Here is a 22,629-nt window from a genome sequence, read left to right as displayed (position 1 = left end):
TCACAACATTGATTTGATGTGATCCAAATGGAACAAAAAGGAGGAAATATATAACCTTTTAACAACAGTTGTAAGCTTCATCCAAAAGTCAGCTGGACTTGGTTGAAGTTCTTGACGTCTCAACCGAAAGGCTTCTTCTTCATCATCATCATCATCTTCAAGAACTTTAACCAAGTCTCTTGATTTAAGCTCTGAATCACCGTGACCTGGATGACTGAGAAACCGTCACAGACTTTTAACAACAGCCATAACACACCTCAACACTTTACCCAATTTGACTCATGTGTAAACCTTACAGAAAACCTTGACACCCCGCCTGCTGCTGACATCTCAACAAAACACACTTAAAAAAAAACCTGTACATTTAAGATCAAGTTTTCAGGTGCGTTCAGGTCGATCTGGGTGTGGCACACATACCTCTATTGTAAAAAAAAAAAAAAAAGTGTGTCTGCAGGATACAAATCCTGCTCTCTGAACGTTTGTCAACAAAACCAAACTTTGCAAAAGCAATAAAACACAGCAAATGGTGTTTATTGTCAAAGTGTAGGAGTAGGACAATGTTATATGTGCATAATTCATTATTGTGTACTCTAATTGTGCAACAAACTAAGCTACAGTATATACAGACATCTATCATTAACTGTTGATAGCTGGATGACAGTTATACTGTATAACAGTAAATCTAGTTGGCCGGTTGCTTGGACAGGACGGCCTTAAAAGACGATCCATCAGAGGCCCAAGACTTTGGTATCATCTGCATCAAATGCAAAAATGGTGACTCTTACTCTTACAGTGTAATATCAATCAATACAACTAAACACATCCATTAAAAACATCCACATGAATATACTCAATGCAACAAATGTTATGCAGAAAAATCTTCTCCCCCTCTAACCCTGTTTCGCTCTTTTCTCTCCATAAAATCCAGTCGAGGTTAAACAAACATTTAAATGTTACACATCCCATCAAAGTAAAAGAGAATAATGTTATGAACCCCCAGTCTAGATAGCAACGATGCTTTGTGAAAAATATATGTATCGTAGAGTGAACTAAACATTTACATGATTTTACAGGTGGAAAGAAAACATCGCTTTTGACATAACTCTTTATAATAATAATAATAATAATAATAATAATACAGCCCCACAGTCTTATGAACATGCTATGATCTCTTGTTACTCACTCCGATCATTGTCCATGTGATGTCAGGCCCTCAGCCCGTCACAGGGTTGTGGTTGCGTCAGTGTGTGTACATGTTTCTAAGTGACTGTCGTGTGTGTGTGTGTGTCTGTTAGGTGTGATTTGGTGTGTTTTTCAGGCTCAACAGTCCCCTGAGTTATGCGAGTGTGGCCCGGTCTCCATTTTCCAGTCTCTCTGGTCGGTGGCTTCTGCCGGGCCGTGCTGGGAGGCGGCGGGGGACAGCGACATCTGTCTGCGGGGGTTTCCGCTGTGCATCGTGTTCCAGTGGCGCTTCAGATCCGACGCTTTGATGAAGGCTTTGTCGCAGGAGCCGCAGTTGAACGGCCGCTCGCCCCGGTGCTGCCGCTCGTGGTCTTTCAGGTGAGACTTGTGCTTGAAGGCTTTTTCGCACAGTTGACACGCAAAGGGCCTCTCGTTGCTGTGGACCCTCTCGTGCCTCTTAAGGTCGGGGCCCCTGATGAAGGCCTTTCCACACACGACGCAGCGGTGAGGCTTGAAGCCGGAGTGGATCTTCAGGTGCTCCTTGAGGTGGGCGGCTGTGGTGAAGGCTTTGGGGCAGTGCTCGCAGCCGTAGGGGCGGTTAGCTGTGAGTAGACGCTCCTTTTTGGCGTTGTGGTCCATGGGCTTGGCGCCTGTGCTCTGGCAGGTGCCGTGGTCGCGGTGGCCATACAGCAGGTACTCCAGCTTCATGTCGCTGGAGGAGGAGGAGCCCCAACCGTGGCTGTGGGGATCTTTGCTCATGTTGGTGTTGTAGTTGTGTGGCTGAGTGACGTGGGAGCCGCCGGGCCCCATGCTCTCCATCCCCTGATCATAGAAGCTGTTCTTTCTCACCTCCTCCATGGCCAGCTCCTTGAGGATGGCGTCCTGAGCTCGCATCCCGTGGTCTCCGGGAGCCTGGTTCTCCCGGGTCTTCATGTTTGTCAGCTCTCGTTTCTGGGTGCACAGATTATCCAGGAAGTTTATGCCCAGGATCTGACCGGACGACATCATCATGTTAATGTCCTTCTTCCTAACAGCGAGCCGGGCTGTGTACATGTAGTTCAGCACCTCCTCGAAGATGTCGGAGCGGATGAAGTCCAGCTCTACGATGGAGTTGTCCTCGTCGCTCTGTTTTTTAAAGAGCTTTTTGAAGTAGTTGCTGCAGGCGGCCAAGACACATCGGTGAGCCCTGAACTCAATGTTCTCCACCACCACCACAACATCACAGTGCTCCCCCTCCATCCTCTGCTGGTTCAGCATCTTAAGGAAGGTGGCTTTGTGGTCATAGTCGATATATCTCAATAAATCAGACATGTTGCAGGTCAAAGTGGAACAACCTGTAGAGGAGAAAACAGCAAAAGGTCAAATATCTGGACTTATACAATAAACCGGGCATGTATACAGCCTGCACAGCTGAGGGGTGGAGCTCTATTTGCATGATCCCTCCAGAAATGTATACAGGTTTTTGCATGGAACAAACATGATTACAGGAATAACATGCACCTAATGTAACGTTTATCTGCACAAAAATGCAAAAAGTAAACAAAAGTAGCTAAATCAATCATGCAGAAATCCTTCAGTAAAGGCGATAGGCCCGATAGCAATAAAAGCCGCAGTAATGCTAATAAAAACTATAAACACCAGCAGAAACAAACAGATGCACTTTTCTTAACTTCAGTAATGCGTTTGAGCCGCTTTGCTCGCGTGACAATCGCGTCGCGTGTAGAAAGGATAACCTTAGCAAGAATATTTCACATTTCACTGCGCCCAGCCATTTTGGTCAGCAAGCCTCCATTGGCATGTTTCTGGTGTCTTTAAAGCAGTTCACAAACAGCGGAGAACACGGCGCAGAACAGTACAACAAACTAAGTCGAAAAGCTGCGCCGTTTTTCGCGCCGTTCGGAGCGACAAGGAGAAAATAGAAAAATGTTTAATACCCGAAGCCTGAACGCGATCCCTGTGTTGTCACGCAAGGCAGTCGACGACGATCCAGAGCTGTCGTTTTTCCTCTTCCTCCTCTTCTTGTTGTGACTGTTGAGCTACACAGGAAATGTGGCGCTGCTCTGCTGCCCCCTACTGCACCGGAGCAAGTACTCCACCAAGATCGTTTATGTTCGAGATGACGACTCACTCCCCAGTTCTGTGCGTGCCACTACAAGTGCTCCTAAATGTTTTGTTGTTTTTTTAAATCAAAAAACAGAAACAGACGAAGGTAATGTCAGTGGGTTGGCTTTATTTTTTTAATGTATTTTTTCTTTACTTTATTTTATTTAAAAGACAAGCATGAAATATGTAATACTTTATGCTTTTCTTAAGAATGTTTTTGATCTCTACCAAATGATCTTAGGCCTACTACCTGTGTTATTTTGTCTACATCATGTATTTTCTCCTTCAAAGCACTTTGAGCTACATTTTACATATGAAACAGGAGATTTTTTGTTGTTTTCCAGGGCCTTCAAGCAAGCATCTTAACACAAAACTGTAAACACTACCAGTTTCTATTTGTGTTGGTGCAACTTCTGTCATGTTTGGTGGTTTCAGTATGTCTTACTTGTATGTAGCTAGCCTACTGCATTAAATGGGTGACTTTATTCTGCCATTGACATGTATAAATAATCCGCATTGTTATCTCCAGACTCCACTGAGTGAGACTATTGTATGATATCATATTTGTGTGTAAATGACCCCGGGGAGTCACAGAGAGCATTAAAAAGACGTTTATGCTGTCTAATTTACTATTAAGAGAACTTAAGGGGAAATAAAAAGGCTGAAGGTCATGGATGTGTCCAGCTGTGATTCTCTGCAGGCCAAAGGTGAGCCAGCAATTTTATCTCCATTAATATAGTAATTGTTGTATTGTTGTTGCTGCACGCACCCTAAACATATTAGTAGAACAGTAGGCCTTGTTTTACCCATCAGATTATTGATGCAACAAGTATCTTAGTAATAGGGAATTTGCATTTTTTTTCGTTAATTAACTGATCCTCCTTTTGGTGCACCCAGCAACAAACGCAGAGTGAGTGCTCTCATCTTTTTCCTCTCTCTGGCAGACGCGCGTATCCTGCGGGGCGGGGCTTCAGAGTCCTGCGTGCATTCAACATAAATGCCTGAAGCTGTGAAAATCTTCTCTTTAACACCCTGAGGGCATTTCTTTTAACAGATCTGCTTAGTGTTTCAATTAATTGTTTGATGAATAATAAATTGAGTACTATTTACAGAACCAACACTCTCCCAATAATGTATTTATTTTACTAATATTTAATTTGAAAGATTTAATAATCACTTGTTGTTCATCAGATTATTTCAGTGCCTGAGGAAATGTAATCTCTATTTTGTCTCCTATTTCCGCCATGGAGATTAAAGCGTATTTGTTGAATATTTTCTGAATTTTTAATCTATCAATCAAGACTGAACAACAGAATTTAGAAATATATTTTACATGTTAACCCAATTTATAGTTAAGCTTCTAGGGAATTTAAAATGATTGTGTTTTAAATGGGATAACTTCAAATATCATGACTGGATGAATAGTCTCATGTAGGTAACACAAGTGATAATGAGTGTCTGATAATTAAAAAAAAAAAGTTATTAAAGTAAAAAAACTTTCGGTTTAAAAGAAATCAACAAACAATCAATGGGTCAGATGGCGACACAAGTTTCAGCACTGTTGTCAACATTTTATTATTTGAGAAGAAAACAGCAAATTAAAAACAAATGCATTTGCCACTTTTATTATTTGACTGTTTGGAGGAAACCATGGCTGCACACCAACAATACGGGGTTATTCAGATACAGTCGTACAGATGAGGGAGGCCGTACAGGTGACACGTTCAGGGTGGGTTAGTGGGTGGGTCGTGGGCGGGTTGACAAGATCTCTCTTGGCTTTGCATCTAATTTGGGCAGAGCTCGGCAGCCTGAGCCCTTCGCCTCACAGTCACACGATCCTGGGACTTGTGCTGCGGCCGATCATCTACCTGGGGACACATTCGCGGCCTGCACAGGCACGTACAAATCTGATTCCTTGGCTTTTTTGCTGCCCAAATAGAAGTTGTTGAAGTCGTGGACTTGATCCATGAGAAACAATAAAATACTGAAGTGATCATAAAAAGGAAAATGCAATTCAAGTAGACGCGACAAAAATCAACTGTGAAAGATAATTTGCTATTCTCCTAGGGAAGCTTGATATGTACAGTACTGGGCGGTAGTGATTTCTCTAGTGGCATACCTGGCAAAATAAATCATCTGCTTTGGAGTGAGTGAGGCAATGCTTGCTGGCAAATAAGGTTGGCACTTCTACAGCAAGGTTAAATAGAGTATGCTCCCTAACATATACAGCCTACAGCGGTTTAAGTTTCTGGAGTGATGGCTTTATTTCATAAATAAAATGTCTGCTACAATAATTATTCTCAATAATCATAAAAATGCATCAAAGTCATAAGGCAGTGAAAGCAAAGGTTTGCTCGCTGCACACACAGGGATTCGGCGTGCAGATGGATCGAGAAACATTATTAAAATCGTACGGTTTTTCAGTATAATCTTTGCAGGTTTGTTTGATAATGCAACATTTCGTCCTTCTCATGCAAAATGCATTTATTTATTCTGCAGGTGATGGTTGCGGCGAGCTGCAGCATTTCGGAGAGTAGGAGCCTGTCTAGTCTTCTGAGAGTCCCGGAGTTATTAGGTGGAGTTCTGGATGTTGGATTCTGGGAGGTTGAACAGAAAACAGCCCTCAGTGTTACTCCTAGAAGAGCAGAGGAAACAGCAGTTAGTTAGAGCATCCTGCATGTTTAATCACATCTGAGCCTGCAGAGCCACAGTGCACCCTGCTGCCAGAGATGAAAAATGAGCCTGATAAAAGGTTATGGCAGTTTTTGCCCCCTTAAATAGATGCACCAAGGGACTGCAGAGCTACAAAAACGCACATAAACATAGATACACACAGGCTTCATGGGCACTTTTCTGGCTGCAACTCACTTATAAACCAAAGTCCAACTAGTTTACTGTCCATTTTGAGTGTGAGCACAAGCAGTGAGTCAGAGAGGACTTTGTCACAACTGAAAAACAAAACTGTCATTCTCAGTCTGAAACCATGTGGTTTCAATTGAAACACATCACACGTGTCTTCTCCAGTCCAGCACACGTCATTCAAAAAATCTGTTATCTCGCCTCCTTCAAAGACGGAGGGGGAGATTTGGAGAACCTGCTCCTGAAGAGGGAGGAAGTCCCGATTTCTGATACTCAAAAGGGTTAAACGTGGAATTAGACATGAAGCTATATTAAATCGTCATTCATAGATTTTGTTTTTGACAAAATAAGTGTGTAAAGTTGAAACGCAGATGGGCTTTAGGATTAGTTTGCGGCGTGAGAAGCAGAGGGTAAAAGAAGAGCCGAGACTACAACAAATAAACTTTGTCCTTAGTTTATAAAGTTTAATCTTTAACGTTAAAATCAAGTAAATCATGAGCACAACTTTATACTCAATGCACCATTCTTTGGAATAATAATTAAAAATTATTGAATCATCATTGAAGTACACAATAAGACTAAAAGAATGCATTTGTTTAGTATTTACAGTGTTTCATATTTCAAACTAAGAGAAATAATATTTTCTTAATAGTTTTGTTTAAGATGTTAAAGGGGAAATATTTTAGATATGAAATCAAGTTTCTGTTACTTTAATGTGTTTTTGAATCACGTTGTTTCGTTTTAAAAATTGTACACATATTGTAATTTCATTATTTTTCGGAGCCTCTCCTTCCTCCTGAAACGAACAAGCCTTTTTGCCATTCAAAGGTCAGACCTTAGCCACGATTGGCTGACAGTATTTGGAGTGACCGCGTAGCCCCTCCCCCACGTGTGCGATCCCACGTGGGGGAGCGGCCGCACTGCGCTGTCACTCCGAAGTTGAAGAAAACATGGCCGCTCCAGGATCGGTTATTCGCCCTTAAATGTACGAGCCAGAATCGCCAGGAGGTATCGGAAGGGTAATTTGAAATCCTGACAACGACTTGACAACAAGCTAGAGCAAGAAGATTGGTTAATTTCAGAAACAACCTCAAGACACCGAACTGATGACGGCAAGATGGCGGTTTCACTCTGGTGAGTGAAACGTGACATGCTGGAGAAGAGCTGTGCGACATGTTTTAAGCTTGAAGCACTTTTATTTTGAAGGATTGACATTGGTCTGCATTTCAATTAGACCCTTGTTCTGATGCTGAAGAACATTCTGTCCCTGTGTTGCCCAAACACTCTGTGTGTATCTATGGTAGATAAAGACAAGCATCCAAAACAGCAGAGTAAAAACATTCAGTATCATGTTAATAATACTGCTACTCAGAAACACAGCTGGTCTGACACACAGATATTAGACAGCACACTCACACACAAACAGGACTGAGGGGCAAGGCCGCAGAAACAAAGCCAAGCATTCCCATCTGGTGAGTCACGCAAGTACACACATGCACGCTGGCTCATCCCAAACCCTGCGCTTTGGGATCCTCTCATCAAAAAGCGAGTGAAGTAACGAGCTGCCGAGCCAAAAGGTGAATTAAAACCAACTGGACAATTCCAGTTTCTAGAGAGGGGCGAAAAGGTGGCGGGTTTATAAGGACATGCTGTTTGGGGTGGAATGAGAGGCTCTCTGACGCAGCTCTGCACCTGAAATAATCCTCAGAACACTGACAGCAGGCAAGCCCAAACACAAATGGGTGCATTTGTGAAGTTTGTGCAAACACTGCCACGAGGACTGCTGACCTATTTTTTACCTCAACACAAACAGTGAGAGTCTAACCGCAAGGAGCGTCCTGGAAATACAGTTTAAACACTTCAGATTCGCCCCCGTTAGTCTGTTCTGACTTGTGCTTTTCTTGCTTATTGAGTCACACTGACACTAATGCAAACACGGTCGCACTACAGCAAATGTGTACTTAATTTTATGACCTTTTATTTGCAGAATATTGTTGGTAATCATGATTAATCTGCTTTTAATCTTAGATGTAAAATTCACGACTGAAATAGATTAAAGGAACGCATTTTAAAACGGCCTACCTGGTCCACTATACAAGTTAGATTTTGAACTTAAGATGATGTTTTCTGTATGGATTGGGAATACTGGATGTCTCCTGTCTTTCATTGAACAAGTGCATCCTACAACTCTTTAGTAATAAAAACATCTGTTGTATTTCAACAGTGTAGTTTAAAAGCAATGCTGCGTGTATATTTGCATCCTCTGTGCAAAACAAATCTAGCATGCGTTGTTTTCTGCAAATATAATCCTTGTTTGCACATATTATTTGTATAGTTTATAATATAAAGAAGCTCTGCAGTTATTGTGCATGATCTTCATGTTACAACAGAGTTGGGGAGCACGTCTGTGTTCACTTAAGATCTGGTTTCAGTCAATACGTTTGCGGCCGCAGACTCTTGGAAGCCGGTTTAGCAGGTATATAATCGCTCAGCGCTGCTGGTGCTCTTTGTGAGGCCGCACAATGTAGACTACACATTGTGAGGGGAATGCTTAGCAGTATATTGCACGACATGCACGTACAACATGACTTGTTTCCCCCCATATTTGGTTGTTTATGAAGCAAGATTGGTTTGTAACAATTTTAATGAAGTTACAAACCAATTGTTGACACACAGGAGAGAGAACTCTGTGTTGCATGTACTGTACACACAGCAGCTCTCTCTAATTAAATTGGATTCTGTTTTTTTCCCAGCAGGGGGCAGTGTTGCAGGCACATTACAGCAGGTTGCATGAGACTGCCAGGAGCATTAGTGTAAAGGTTTTTAAGCCTTGTCATTACGAGCTGAGACTATAATATCCGGTCTGTGCGCACACACGCATCGGCCGACCTTTTCCCTGCAGGGGGGGGGTGGAGCTGGAATGACAACAGCATGATGCATTAGCTGTGAGTGCTACAGAAGCTGCGCTGTCTGTACCGGTGAGAAGAAGTGCTGATGGGAAAGCAGCATGCCCAAGAATGAAGACCAGCTTGAAAAAAGGCCAGTCCAACCAAATCAAAACCAGACCAGACTAGACTACAACGGACAGAGCCGGGACCAGGACTGGGACCTCATTGTCTTACCTGGGTCAGTCCTCCCCCTCCTCTGGCGTGATCTCTGTCTCTTTATGTACCACTACTTTGGTCACTGACATGTCAGGATGCTGTTCTTTAGCCTCCTTTATGGCCTGAGCCAGAGCCTACATACGGGGGGTGCGGTGCCAGGAGGGGTCACCAGGGGGAGACAGAAAACGGAGAAGGCAGGGAGGGAGCGGGGATGTTGGATTGTGAGTCAATATGCCAACAGGGATTTTAGTTACATTTGTCAAACGTCCAGTATTTGTTAAAGTAATGAGTTAATAATGTTTTAAATGTTAAATGCTAAGCCACTCTACAGTACATCATGTGGCTGCTTCATGCTTGCAAAGTACAAGTTAAGGCCCTGAGGGGTCAAAAAGCATCTAAAGGTTTTTCATGGTCATAGCTCAAATCATAATGTTGACTTTACAGGCAAAGAAAAAAATAATGCGGATAGGGTTAAATTAATGAAAAACACAATGCAAACAGAACTAATCTAAGAGACCTCATCATGGTCGATGTCTGCGTCTCCGGTGATGACGATCCTCTTCTCGATTCTTGTCTCTGATATTCCACCTTTTACCGTCTGGACCACAGAGAGCAAAGGGACGACTTAAATATGAAAATGACCTCCAACAATGATACAACAAGTACCGTTAAACCTGGAATATAAGTCGCAGTCTGTTTTGGGGGGTATTCCAGAGGGAAAAAAGGCCATAGCCATTTATTAATAAAAACGTGTGTACAAGTTATTTCAACACTATTTCATTTGAAACACTTTTAAAACACAAATTACAGCCTACCATCTGTTTTCCCATGTCGAGGCTGTAATCCTGCTAGCTAATTAGGGCTGGGTTTAAAAAAATCGATTTTTCCGATTTGAATATTCTCATTTAAATGACCCAATATTGATTAATAAATCCCGAGATCGAGCTTTAAAAATATGTGTAAAAAAGGTCAAGTTTCTGAGCGCACCTGAACGCAGCACGACTCAGCCGAAAAACACAGCAGTGAGGGAGACATGCCTGGACTCGTTTACCGCACCTACTATGGCGTCTACTATGGAAATTAGCTTTGATGTCTGTTTCTCTCTGTTGGCGTCGGCTTTGGCCACGAGTGTATTTTCGGCGTGTTGTACAGTATGCCTTTTTCCGTAATGAGATCTTCGCGTTATGAGATCTCGGGGCCAAATCTTGCGCAAGTTGAAGCCCAGTTCGTTTAATCAAAACCGTGAGCCAGATGTTCAGACTAAAAATCTGACACTGGAAAAGGTTCATAAGCTGTCTGATTCATAAAGTTGTTAATATTGTGTTGACTGCTGCTTGTCACGTTAAATAAAAAGTGCATGATGTAACTTCTTATTGTAAACATTAAACATTTTCATAATGCACCAGGTTAGAGGTGCATTGATATTCTCACTGAAATACCCCTAACCGAATCGAATTAAGAAATCCTTATCAATACCCAGCCCTATAGCTAACGGTGCATTAGTCGAGCTCGGCCTACGCTAACGGTGATTGTTGTGAGGACGGCGGCTGCACTGGTGTTCATGATGGCGCATGTCTGGGTAAAATACCATAACACAATAACATACCTCTCTCTGCATTTTATACTGGTATATTGGTCGCACTGATGATGAAAAAAATGCATTAAAAGTGCGTCTTATACACCAAATTTTACAGTAGTTGATTGAGTCAAATTATTTAGAAACCTTTAAAAACTAAAACATTCGTTGTTTCCAGCGACTCAAATGTGAATATTTCTGTCGTCTTTTCTTTTCGGTAAATTCAGATCTTTGGGTTTTGGACTGTTGGACGGTCTAAAGATGATTATTTAAAGTTGTAGAACAATTTGTAAAGGGGATTATTATTTTACATATTTTCTGGCCAAATGATTTACAGCGAGAATAATCTGTAACAGAAATTGTGGTTGGTTGAACCCTTAATAAAAATCAAATGTACTGTGTAACTGAAATCTTAACATCAGTACAACAAACAGGACGAAGCTGGATTCACATCTATTGCCTCTTAGCTTTAGTGCTAATCAGACTGATCAAACTGAAGCAGATTAAACTTATACAATACCATCATTTATACAACATCTTAAATAAATGTGACTGTGTTTTTCTACTTCCCCGGGCCTGGAGTGTGTAATGACGCATTTCCCTCTACAACAAGAATAAATACGCTTCCTTTCCCCGCTCTTAAGTTATTTCTTTTGTTTTAATTTCTACAGCATAAAAGGCTAAAGCAGACACACACTGGCTGCAGTCCTGCTTAAAGGAAAACAGATGAACTCTGACCTTTGTGATGTGTGTGGTTGTTGTGGTGCTGGTGGTTTCAGAGGTGATAGTCTGAGCACTCAGCAACACCCCGGGGTCTACATCACCGTTAGTGTCAACCTGTTGAGAAGCAAGACACAACATTTAGAAATGACATTTTATGTTTAGACTCTTACAAAAGTAAACAACCCGCTTCAACAGAGTTCCAATTATTCAGCACTTATCAGCAGTAGCCGTAAAGCTGCAATAATTGATTTTTGTGGCCACTTGTGGGCAGAGGAAATCTTTAACAAGCTGAAAACATCAAAGCTGCAGTCGTGGTTAAAGAACGGTTGTATATTTACACATCTAAGTGACACACAGCACCAGCAGCAATTAGAGTTGTGGCTATCTGAACATTTTAAATCCAGTATTGACTCTTTTTTAAGCCTTATCCTCTTAAACTCTTGAGAAAACAAATCTGTCTAGTTTGGTCGCTAAAAGCTCGTTACCTCCACCAGCCGGTCGCTCACTGGCTCAGATGTTTGGTGCTGGTCAGGTAGCATACGGTGGCTTTATCAGATCTCTGATACACATGAAAATGGGCTTGATAGAGGAGTTTGGGAGCAAACCCAAAACCAAAAAACAACAAGCTAAAAGGGTCCCATCAACAAAAGCTTGGTTCTGCTCGAGGTTTTTGCCTGTTGCCTAATGTGGCTAAGTACTGCTCATGGTGGATTCATGTTGGGTCTATCTCTAAATACAGTAATATAACAATTTCCCCTATGGCTATATAAAAAACCCATTAACTTAAAGGGGAGGTATTATGCTGTTTCACATTTTAACACGTATATATAATGTTGCAATGTTGGATGTCCAGACTAAAGTTGGACGTTTCAAATCTGTAGGTAAAGTATGTTGGAGTAATCCCCAGGCTGCTGTGAACCCGAGGTTTCACACAGTTTTTTCTACACGCTGCACTTTGTGACATCACCAAATGCAGCCTCAGCAGGCTTCGGAGAGCTGGCCAATCAGAGGAAAGCGGGCTTGTCGGGGTGGGGTTTCTTTAAGGGACAGAGCTGACTGAGTGGTGTCAGGCAGAGGCTGAATGACTGCACAGAGCACCAGTGTGAGAAGAATGAGGAGTTTTTTGTAACTGTAAATGATGCTAAGCTACTCCACAGGTATGACAGAGTGAAATATGAAGCTTTACATTAGCATAATACCCCCTTCACACGACATATAAAGCAGTTAAGTAGTTATTTGACCTGATGTTTATATAAAAATGTTTATGTTACAGAAGTTGTATCAGCGAATACAAACAACTATCACCCAACTCCGCCTGTCTCCTCGGTGTAGCCTCTTTTAGCTCGTTGTTTTGGTTCTACCGCCTGCAACAATAACATTCTGGGTCTTACTCATCATCTTTTTTTTTTGCACTAAAAAAATCCCCAGTGTTCACTATCTTCTTAGCATGAAAGAGAAGGCAGTAGAAGGTGCAACAAAGCGGTAATGCAGAGCATAACAGAGCTAAAAGGAGAGTGAATGTTGTAGTTGCTTTGATCAGGTTGACACAAACAACATTCTTAATAATGCAAATGTTGCTTCATATCCAATGCATGTGTAAATAAATTGTTATTGATAGCATGTTGCACATATCAACATAACAGGTGATATTTCAGTGTTGGGCTACAGCTTGTTTCTACTGCCAATATAAATTAATGCAGCTTTAAAGGGCGTGTTTTTAGGTAAATTAGAGACGTAATATCACAATCAAATTGAAGGTAAAAATGTACCTCTGCAGACTCATAAGTGATGGTTTTTGTCTCTGTGTGGACCACAGGCATCTCTTTGGTTCCCACTTCACCGGCATCAGGACTCTAAAGGACGGACAGACAAAATGAACACAAATAAAAGGCCAGCAGAGGAAGAAGAGCAGAACTAAAACCATCTGTCAGCTGTCACATCTGAAACAAATTGCTGTAGGTGTTCGCTATTAAGTGTTAACTGGACGCCTTTGTTCTTTTAATAGCTCTGCACTTTAGAACATGAAATCAAGTTGACAAATAAACGCCGCATGCTAATAAACTAAGCCGGAGACTGCCAATGGAGGACTTAAATCTTTAAACCAGCATGCAGTCATGCATTAGAGTCCCTGACCCAGTGAAGGAGAGGATACAAATCACAAGGTTTTGATTAAGCATGTGCACCAGAAACTGATCCCCTGATCTGCACAGCAACAAACTGTGACGTTAAGATGTTGAGACGTATCTCCATGCTTTAGGTCGTGTGTCGCCCCTGATTATTAGTGGCAGATTGTGTCGGCAGGAGGGGAGAGTGGAGGTGAGGATACAGCAGCGGGGCTGAGGCCAGTGGAGCCGACGCAGGGTTACCTCCAGCTGAGACGGAGTTGAGGGTGGATGGGTGAGCGGGTCGTCTGAGGTAAGACAGGCAGACAGAGTCACTTCCTGTGGGCCGGGCTTCTGGTCTTCTTCGTCTTTTTCTCCTTTTTCAGTTGGGACTATTTCTTCTTCTGCAGCCGTAACATCTTCTCTCGTGTCTGAAGCCTTTTCGTCAACACTGTCTTCTGTCAGCTCTTCCTCATCGAACTCCTCCTTCTCCAGCTCTTCCTTCTTTTCATCGGTCTCCTCTTCCTCTTCTGAGCTGTCCTCCTGTGCATAGTGGTATCTCTCTTTTTCAAAGGGCAAAGGTTTCTTTTGTCCTTCATCTTCTGCAGGTGAACTTTCATCTCCGTCTTCATCCACCTCCTCAATACTATCTTCTAACTCTTTAGAAACCTCTTGCTCCTCGAAGTACTGCACTTCATCGGAGAACTGGACTCTCTTGCCGTCTACCTCTGTCAGCTCTCTCTCCTCTGGCTCCTTTTCAAAGCCTGCTAATTCCTCTTCCACATCCTCTGAACATGTCGCTGCTGCTCCCCCTTCTCTGTGTTCCTCCAGCTTCTCTTCGTTTTCACAATCTCTGATGTAAGCAGGAGCAACGGTGAATCTGAAACCATCAGTTTTGTCTTTTGTCGCCTCCTCCTTCACATCTGCATCCTCTCCCTCCTCGTCTATTGCTTCCTCATTTTCCTTCCCTGCTGCTAAGCTTGCAGACTCTGACAGAGCGCTGCTGCCAGACAGGCTTTCATCATCTTCTAACCCTGTTACTAACGGCTGTTTTTCTGCCTCAACAACAGATGCACAAAGTTCAGTTTGCTCTAAAGATGGAGAAAAGCTTTGGATACCACTAACAGCTGCTGGATCTCTTAAAGCACTGCCTTCACTGTCTTCTTGTATCACATCTACATCATCTATCTCCCCCTCTACAGGCTCTGCCGACACTGTTTTGTCTGTGAGCTCCGCCGTAGCGTGCACCGGCTCTGCCTTTGCGGCCTCTGAGGTCTGGATATTCACCGTTGGCCCTGTCGACTCAGCTGCCGCTGCCTCTGTCTCCTTGGCAACCACCGCTGTCTCCTCGGGTTCAGGTGAAGTCTGTGAATGATAATTGTGACATTAGGGGTTGTGTGTTTTTGCTTCATCATGTTAAAAAAAAAGAATCCACTCAATACAGGGAAAGTTTCACACCAAACCTGAAATATGCGTGTTATACATCTTTAAGACTTTCATTTGTACAACCAGATACATTTATACACGGTATGCACAAACCCATGACAGGGTTAGACTTTAAGGGGGACATATTTTAGCCATGCAATACATTTTTTCACATTCAAGTGTTTTTGAATCTTGTGGTAAAGTTTGTTTTCGTTTTAATTTTGATTTAATTATTTTTCGGAGCCTCTCCTTCCTCCTGAAACGAACAAGCCATTTTGCCATTCAAAGGTTAGACCTTAGCCCCGATTGGCTGACAGTATTTAGAGTGACCGCACTGCACTGTCACTCCAAAGTTGTAGAAAACATGGCTGCTCTAGGATCGGTTATTCAGCCTTAGATGTTCAAGCCAGAATCGCCAGGAGGTATCTAAATGGTAAGTTGAAATCTTGACTTGACTACAAGCTCCTGCAAGAAGGCAGCCTGAGGTGAATGACGGTGAATGACGATTGGTTGACTTCAGAGAAAGCAAGGTTCTAAGTCAGGGGTCTCCAACAGGTAGTTCGCAGCCTGGATTTAAGAAGCTTGCCAAGAGGTTCACAGACGATAAATGCACCTTGAAAATCTCTTCCCACTTCAATCAACCAAATACACAGATGTCCCGCCCCCTCCAATACAAAATAATAGAATAGGCCTATCAGCTTTCAACAAAAAACGGTGATGCTTGAAGTTTGTCAACATCTGAACCTAAACAATCACAGCAATAGTGCAGCAACCTCCGTCGACAGGTCGGGTCAGTCCTGCTGTACGCTAGTTGAGGAGTTTGGTGCTGTTAGCCTGTTTAGCTACAATAATGACGGGGAGTGGGAAAGCAAGTTTTTATTCACGAATGTGAAGGACAAATGTGTGTGCCTCATCTGTGGTCCCAACGTTTCAGTCGACTAAAGAACCAACATGGGGCGCCACCAGCAATAACAGCGATGTAATGCAAGTAGCTCTTGGCCACTTAGAAGTGGCTCTCAGATGAGTAAAGGTTGGAGACCCCTGGTCTACGTAGACACCTGCAGCTGTTCTGATTTCAGAGGCTACCTAATTAAACATGTCATTCTGGAAAAACATGGTTTCACGCAGTTTTCACTTTTTCACAGTGAACAATAAACATAATGTGAAACCCATCATAATATGACAATATCTGTTTAAAAGATATGGCCCCTTTAACATGTGTGAGGACCAGAGATCACCTTTTGAGAGGAGGAAACCCATCCCAGCGTGGACTGATGGGACAGAAGGATGGACGGACACAAGAAGAGAGGGGGAAAAGAGTCAAAAGTCACACGAGAGAGAACAAGAGAACGACAGGCAAAAAGAGAAGACAGAGAAAGGGTGGAAAAAAATGAAAGCTCTGAAAAGTAAATATTATATAGATTGTATGGAATACCATCATATAGCTCGTTAAATCTAATGCCAAGTTTAACAAATCCTAAAAGCTCAAACCGCTGAAATTCACCAGCAGCAAATTTCCACTAATCTCCCTTTGAGAAAACCGCTCCGTGAGAGCAGCGAAATCTCTTTTTAGGTAGACCCATACAATTGTTTTTCCTGACTCGTTACAGAGGCAGAGGGGGGATTTTGGAGCATGAGGTGGGGAAAAGCTGCAGCGGTGGCACTGAGCCAGGGCTATGAAGTCACCGCTTTCAGGGAGCTGATAACGGAGCTGAAAGTAAAGGCATGGAGCAGCTGAGCAAAACGATAGAAAAACAAACAGGAGCCTGCCAGAGCCCCCGATTCTTCCCTTATCAGCTGTGGGAGCCAGCTGCCAAGGCAAGGCGGGTTTTTTCTGAGCTGTCAACAAACTTAAAAAGTGAAACTGTTTGTTTAAAAAAGAAGCAGCAGGTTTGATTGCAACAGAAACAGGCGGTTTGGCGAGTGTGAGAGTAAACGCTGGGTGTTAAGGGAACGTTAGCCATGCACAGCGCTCCATTACACTCTTGTTAGACTGGTTTGGCTGCGGTTGGAGGGAAGGCAATGGGGTGGTGGAGATGTAGAGGGAGGCAGCCAAAACTGGGTTGTTGTTTTTAGTAGTCATACAGTACCACTGCTAAAGACGTAGCTGAAGACTCAGAGACTGTGACGTGATTCAGGTCGGGCTTTATCGGCTCCATTTGGACTTCTTGGAAGGTGAAGATCTCAGGTTTCTGCTGCAGAGCGTCAGACGTCTTTATCTGTATTACTTCCTCTGTTATTACACTGATGACCTCTGAAGCCTTGGTCGTCACCTCCTCAGATATCCAGGATGCCATGGCCTTTTTAGGGGAGTCAATCCCTTTAATCTGAGTCACGTCATCAGTTTTTATCTCAACCTTCGGACTTGGCGATTTGACTGCTGTAACTTCTTTGACAACAGAGGCGTCTTCTCCCTCTTTAGAAGTTCCATTCTCTCCAGGCTCCTCTTTTTCATCCTCCCCACTCCTCTCTTCGCCCTCTATGTCGTCGCCGTCCTCCGCCTCTTTCAGGATAATGAGCGTCCCTTTCTTGCCAATGATTGCCTGGGACACTTCCTGTCTGACAGCGCCGGGGCTGACCTTCCCCATCGACCTCTCCGACACCTCCTCGTGGGAGTCCGGGGTTTTCTCCTCCACCTCCCTGAGGGTCCCGTCCATGAAGACATCGTCGTCCATAGTGGTCGACAGACTAATCCCGTGAGGCCCAGAGGAGGTGCCCGCATCTGTTACCAGACTATCCACCACGTATTTCACCAGATATCCTGCCGCCTGGGGAGACACTCGGCTTATTGGACATGCATCTTTCAAGTTAATAGACAGACGGCATCACACGGCCAAGAGGGTGAGAATAAGCTCGAGAGATATCCAGATGTGACACAAACACACACAGACTGAGCTCCATAAGTAACTCAACAAAGATGGTTTGGGGGACGTTTTTAAGCTAGCTCCTCTACATATATGTAGTATTATGTCTTATATGATGATGAATTAAAGAGTAAAGCCTTAACTTTTGGCTTCTTTTCTTACAGTGAGTAATTTAAAGTCCATAAAAGTTGCACTTTTCTTCGAGGAACTGCTCCACAGACCTAAACTCATGCTAATTGTAGCGCAGCATGCCGACTAAGCATGTGAGGAGACACTTTTTGTTAAAAGCTCCTGTGAGGAACTTTCGGTTTGTGTTGATTTTGGCGCCCCCTGTGGACAAAGCAGTACCTCTGATCTCTTGCTGATCTTGTCCTGTACATGAAGTGTTTTTAAACTTTCTTTCTTTAACATTCAAACATATCGCTCGCTGTGAATCTCCGCTGTGGAAAATATAGAAAAAAGGCTGTTTTGGCAGCGCAAAGTTAGTCACCTCGTCCGACACCTACCCCTCCGCAGTGAGATTAATAGAAAACTGGACAACAAAGGATATTTTAAGTTTCAATGAGGATTTTAAAGAGATAAGAACAAGGGGAGATAAAGGAAGTAAAGTAGAGAAATTGTACATGTAGGAGTAAGATACCCACAGAGCTACGAAGACACAAACACAGAGTCACAAAACACATGAAAAACACTGTAAGAAGAAGTTTACCTCAGTGACTTTAGTGTCCATCTCCTCTTTTGTCTCCTCTCCGGCAGGCTGCTCATCCTCAGTCTGAAGGGAAAGACAAGAAAAAACAGAGTCACACAGACGGATAAAGCCACGTTAAAGGACGTTTCCAGTTTGAGCTCTTGTGGACACAATCCAGATCCCAAAGCTCCTCCAGAGAATCGGCTTCAGACGCGTTTGATGTCAGTGATTAGTCCTCAGAGACTTCATTAGTGCCGCTCATTTGTCCCGCGTGAGTTCATCAGATTATGTTGCACAACAGAAGTGAAGAAAAAAACTGCTCCTAATTCAGGCACGTAATGTCACGGAGCACAACAATCGTATTACTGATGAACGACCGCTTCATTCTCGGCAGAGACAAATTAATATGTTAATCAGCTGCTGATGAGATATAGTGAAGCCGTAAAGGTGACAGAGGCAAAGAGAGACGCAGTTACTCGTGCACTAACTCTGAATGACTTTGCACATTAAGTTGCCTCATAAAGATACACATAGTCTCCATTAATATGCACTAGAGCCATTTGGATGTAGAATATAATTCACCGGACACATTTAGATGTTAAAATTAAGCTCTAGCCACATTATGAAGATAAAATTTACTGCACTCATAACACAAACACTTTGCCGATTGATGTCTTTGTTCATACTAAAATCTCCCCTGTGATGTCATGCCTCACACACTCGTCACTCAGTCTGCTGTGGACTGCAGCTTACATCCAGCGGTTCCAGCAGCGGCTCTATCATCGGCGCTTCATCCGCTCTGGGTGAGCGCGCAGGGGACGAGGAGAGTCTCTTCTCCCACTCCGTCAAGCCCGGCATGCTGTCGCCCGTCTCCAGGAAGGAGCGCTTCAGTTCGCTGATGTTGGTCTGGTGCTTGACCAGCTCCTCCGGGGGCGAGGTGTCCTACAGTAGCCGGTCAACCATGACACAAGGAGATGAGGCCGGGAGCGGCGCGGAGGGAACGACGGTCATGCTTTATGTACGCAACGGTAGCTTGCATATCCAATGACTGACCCAAAAACACAATGTGAAGCATAAATGCAGCTCTTAAAGGTCGGAGACCTAAATCGACTGCATTATACGCTTCATTCTGTATGCTCACAGGCCTGTTTAAGAGGCTGTGCAGGCTACCTGTGCAACAAACAGCAACACAAAGTCAACCAACACGGCAGCTGCAACTGAAAGAGCAGCAGCTTGTACTTAAATGCCAAGGCAGCATTTAGGAATCGCTTAATTTAATGAAAATTAAAGAAAATCATGCATAATTCAGATATTTAGTTTTCTGGTTAAGGTGAGCAAAACATTCCCAAGTCTTATTAGAAGCCTCGACTAACGCTGATTTATTTCTGTTGCTTTTCTTCTCACAAGAGTTAAAGTAATAATCTCGAAGACTTTCATTTAAATAAATGTCTGTTAATTCTCTATCTATCGCGGAATGAGGTAACACAATGGTGACTGAGCCTATGGCCCACTGATGAAAGCCTTTGCATTTACAGTATTACAGACTGGGTGTCTGTGGCGACCTTCGCCGAATAAAAATCACAAGCAGCGCCCAGTTAGTGACGTGTTTTCCATCACCCAGCAGTGGTTGGTCTGCCAGAGAGGGTAGGCGGAGCTAAGCGGCTGCTTTTCCGGTCTCTGTAAGTGTTGCGAGTAAACAGTAATCTACTATGGCTGAACAAACAAAGAAAAGATGGATGACTACAGATACAACTTCAACAATAAGTGAAACAAATTCGACGCTCAGATGAAGGCAAACAGTCTAAAAGTTACAACCGGAGCCAACCGTGGACGTCACACATGTAACACTGTCTGGATAGCTGGGAAGTGTGCTCCTGCAATTACCGTTTATCGCCATAGGTGCCGCTACAGAGAACGAAACTGAGATATTCGAGATTACAACTTTAATGTGGATGCTCACGGCAAGAAAAATGTTAGATAAAACCAAAACAACTGAAAAATCACACTGTATCCAACACTGGCAGAGCTACAGGTAGGTTAGCGGTTTCTGTTCTGTTAGAATTCTTTATGTCAAAACCACCTGCATGCGTATTTCAGACATGCATCGTCTTCTTACCAACCTCTAGCATCAGATTACTGTGCTTGATAAAAACGTTCTCCCCTTTTACTCGTCTTATGAAACTATACTGTAGAGACAAAAGAGGGGAGAGGAACTGTAGTTACACTGTTCTTTATCTAATTGTTGTTAGGAGCTTAGAAAACGGATTAATCTGTCCCTTTGGTAGCAGCAATACGAAAGGAAATATGAACATGACTTTCCCATTTACATACAAAGACACTTGAGAAACGAGCTGTAAAGAAGCAGCGACGCTTTAGAGCAGCAGTCTGTGAAGTGAAATCAGGCAAGAGTGATTGGTCGGTCAGCTGTGTGGTGTGTGTGTGTGTGTGTGTGTGTGATCGCGAGCATGTCAGCAAAAGCAGTAGCAAGCAAGCCACAGTGGAAAGACGGCACAAAGTGACTGATGGGGGATGTCTGAAAGGCTCAGTGCATCGGATGGCGGTGGTGGTGGTGCTGTGATGCACTGAGCAGGGCCACAAAGCGAGCCCAGTGTACCTGAGTCCGCATCTCAGAGTCGTCATCCGCTTCCGACTGACGGCGAGCAAAGAGGAGAGGACAGAGAGTGTGAGGAGTCATTTTAAGGAGACACAGAAAAATCAGGTGAAGGGGAGAAAAAGTGAGCAACAACAAGGAGCGGCAAGATGACAGAAGGTAAAGAAGGTGGTTGGAATCAGGAAACAGAGAATATTCTAGCAGAAATTGAGCCTCTTCTAAACCCTGGCAACTGTAACTAGGTGTTGCAGACCTGTCAAGCAAATGAATTGATACTCTGCATTCAAAGTTTTGAAGGTGGTGTCTCTCTCTAATGATGACCCAATAGATTGAACATTTTCCTGTACACTTCTGGTAACTATTTAAGGTTCTTACTTTGGTTTAAATGGAGGTTTTACACACTCTTGGCGTCCTGTTGTCACTTGATGTACTCTTGTATTCTTATGTGTTTTAATGTTTTTTGTAACGGAGTCCATGTCTCTGTGTTTTCTAAATGTTTCATGGTTTTAGCTTTCTGCCAAACAAACTCCCCTCGGGGACAATCAAGTTGAAGAACATTTGCTGCAACCGTTCGTTCGTTTAGCACCTTTATAGTGTAACTTCCAAAACACAGGAGCATCCCCAACCTTAAAAACTTTGCCTTTAACCTTTAAGAGTAATACCCTACACCTTGAAAATACAAAGAAGTATGTAGCTTAAAGGGGGTGCATTATGCTAATTTCAAGCTTCATATTTCACTCTGTGATACCTGTGGAGTAGCTTAGCATAATTTACAGTTAAAAAACCTCATTCTTCCTAACACTGGTGCTCTGTGCAGGCCCTGTCAGCTCTTTCCCTTAAAGAAACCCCGCCCCTACAAGGCCACTTTCTCCTGCTTGGCCAGCTCTCCGAAGCCTGCTGAGGCCGCACTTTGTGATGTCACAAATCAGCCTGCAGACTGAGCTAAGAAGCCTGGGGATAACTCCAACATACTTTTACCTACAGATTTGAAACTTCACCCACGTTTAGTCTGAACATCCAACAATGTAACATTATATATGTTAAAATTTTAAACAGCATAATACCCCCTCTTTAAAGTAAGATGCTAAAAAAAAAGGGGATGTAACTTTCTATGATGCTGCGCTTGTCATACATTTATATTGCAGCTGCACCAAGTAGGTGTTGAGGATGCAGACGTATCTGAAGAATATGTAAGAAAGACTAAGAATGAAATGCAGAATTGCATTTTGTATTGATTTCCAGAAGCTAATGGATCAGAGGTTATCCTGGACAAGACCTAATGATGTCTACTCTCTATTGGAATGTACTTATTGTGAAGACATATTGAGATACATATAAATAAGAACAACTACATGGGCATAAAAAGATGTAATGCATGCACAAGTTCTAATT

General features: G+C 43.1%; 2 protein-coding genes across 4 annotated transcripts in view; both read right to left on the bottom strand.

Annotated features, from left to right (window-relative positions):
- Nucleotides 1-515: 515 nt before the first annotated feature.
- LOC138611689 (zinc finger and BTB domain-containing protein 14-like) lies at nt 516-3,202 on the bottom strand. The gene is made up of 2 exons (XM_069684881.1): nt 3,117-3,202; nt 516-2,516 (listed from the first exon to the last, which is right to left on the bottom strand). The coding sequence occupies exon 2, from the start codon at nt 2,491-2,493 to the stop codon at nt 1,321-1,323; it is 1,173 nt and encodes a 390-aa protein (XP_069540982.1). The 5' UTR covers nt 2,494-2,516; nt 3,117-3,202; the 3' UTR covers nt 516-1,320.
- A 1,633-nt stretch (nt 3,203-4,835) lies between these two features.
- Nucleotides 4,836-22,629, bottom strand: part of epb41l3b (erythrocyte membrane protein band 4.1-like 3b) — a 52,692-nt gene continuing 34,898 nt past the window's right edge. For 2 of the 3 annotated variants that reach the window (XM_069685376.1, XM_069685377.1), the window contains 11 exons: nt 21,241-21,276; nt 19,380-19,568; nt 18,648-18,710; nt 17,165-17,842; nt 16,313-16,345; nt 14,937-15,014; nt 13,317-13,400; nt 11,563-11,661; nt 9,766-9,846; nt 9,267-9,382; nt 4,836-5,920 (listed from right to left, as the gene is read on the bottom strand). In XM_069685376.1, coding sequence (XP_069541477.1) covers nt 9,272-9,382; nt 9,766-9,846; nt 11,563-11,661; nt 13,317-13,400; nt 14,937-15,014; nt 16,313-16,345; nt 17,165-17,842; nt 18,648-18,710; nt 19,380-19,568; nt 21,241-21,276 — 1,452 coding nt within the window. In that variant the 3' untranslated portion in view covers nt 4,836-5,920; nt 9,267-9,271. Of the gene's footprint in view, nt 5,921-9,266; nt 9,383-9,765; nt 9,847-11,562; nt 11,662-13,316; nt 13,401-14,936; nt 15,015-16,312; nt 16,346-17,164; nt 17,843-18,647; nt 18,711-19,379; nt 19,569-20,746; nt 20,813-21,240; nt 21,277-22,629 lie in introns of all 3 variants that reach the window. The other variant, XM_069685375.1, reaches the window with a different exon arrangement.

The sequence above is a fragment of the Semicossyphus pulcher genome, unplaced genomic scaffold, assembly GCF_022749685.1.
Source record: "Semicossyphus pulcher isolate SPU_LCO1_2020_fin unplaced genomic scaffold, fSemPul1.0.p SCAF_7, whole genome shotgun sequence".
NCBI lineage: Eukaryota > Metazoa > Chordata > Actinopteri > Labriformes > Labridae > Semicossyphus > Semicossyphus pulcher.
Note: the sequence above shows the minus strand (reverse complement) of the source record. Positions and strands in the feature narration are given on the sequence as shown.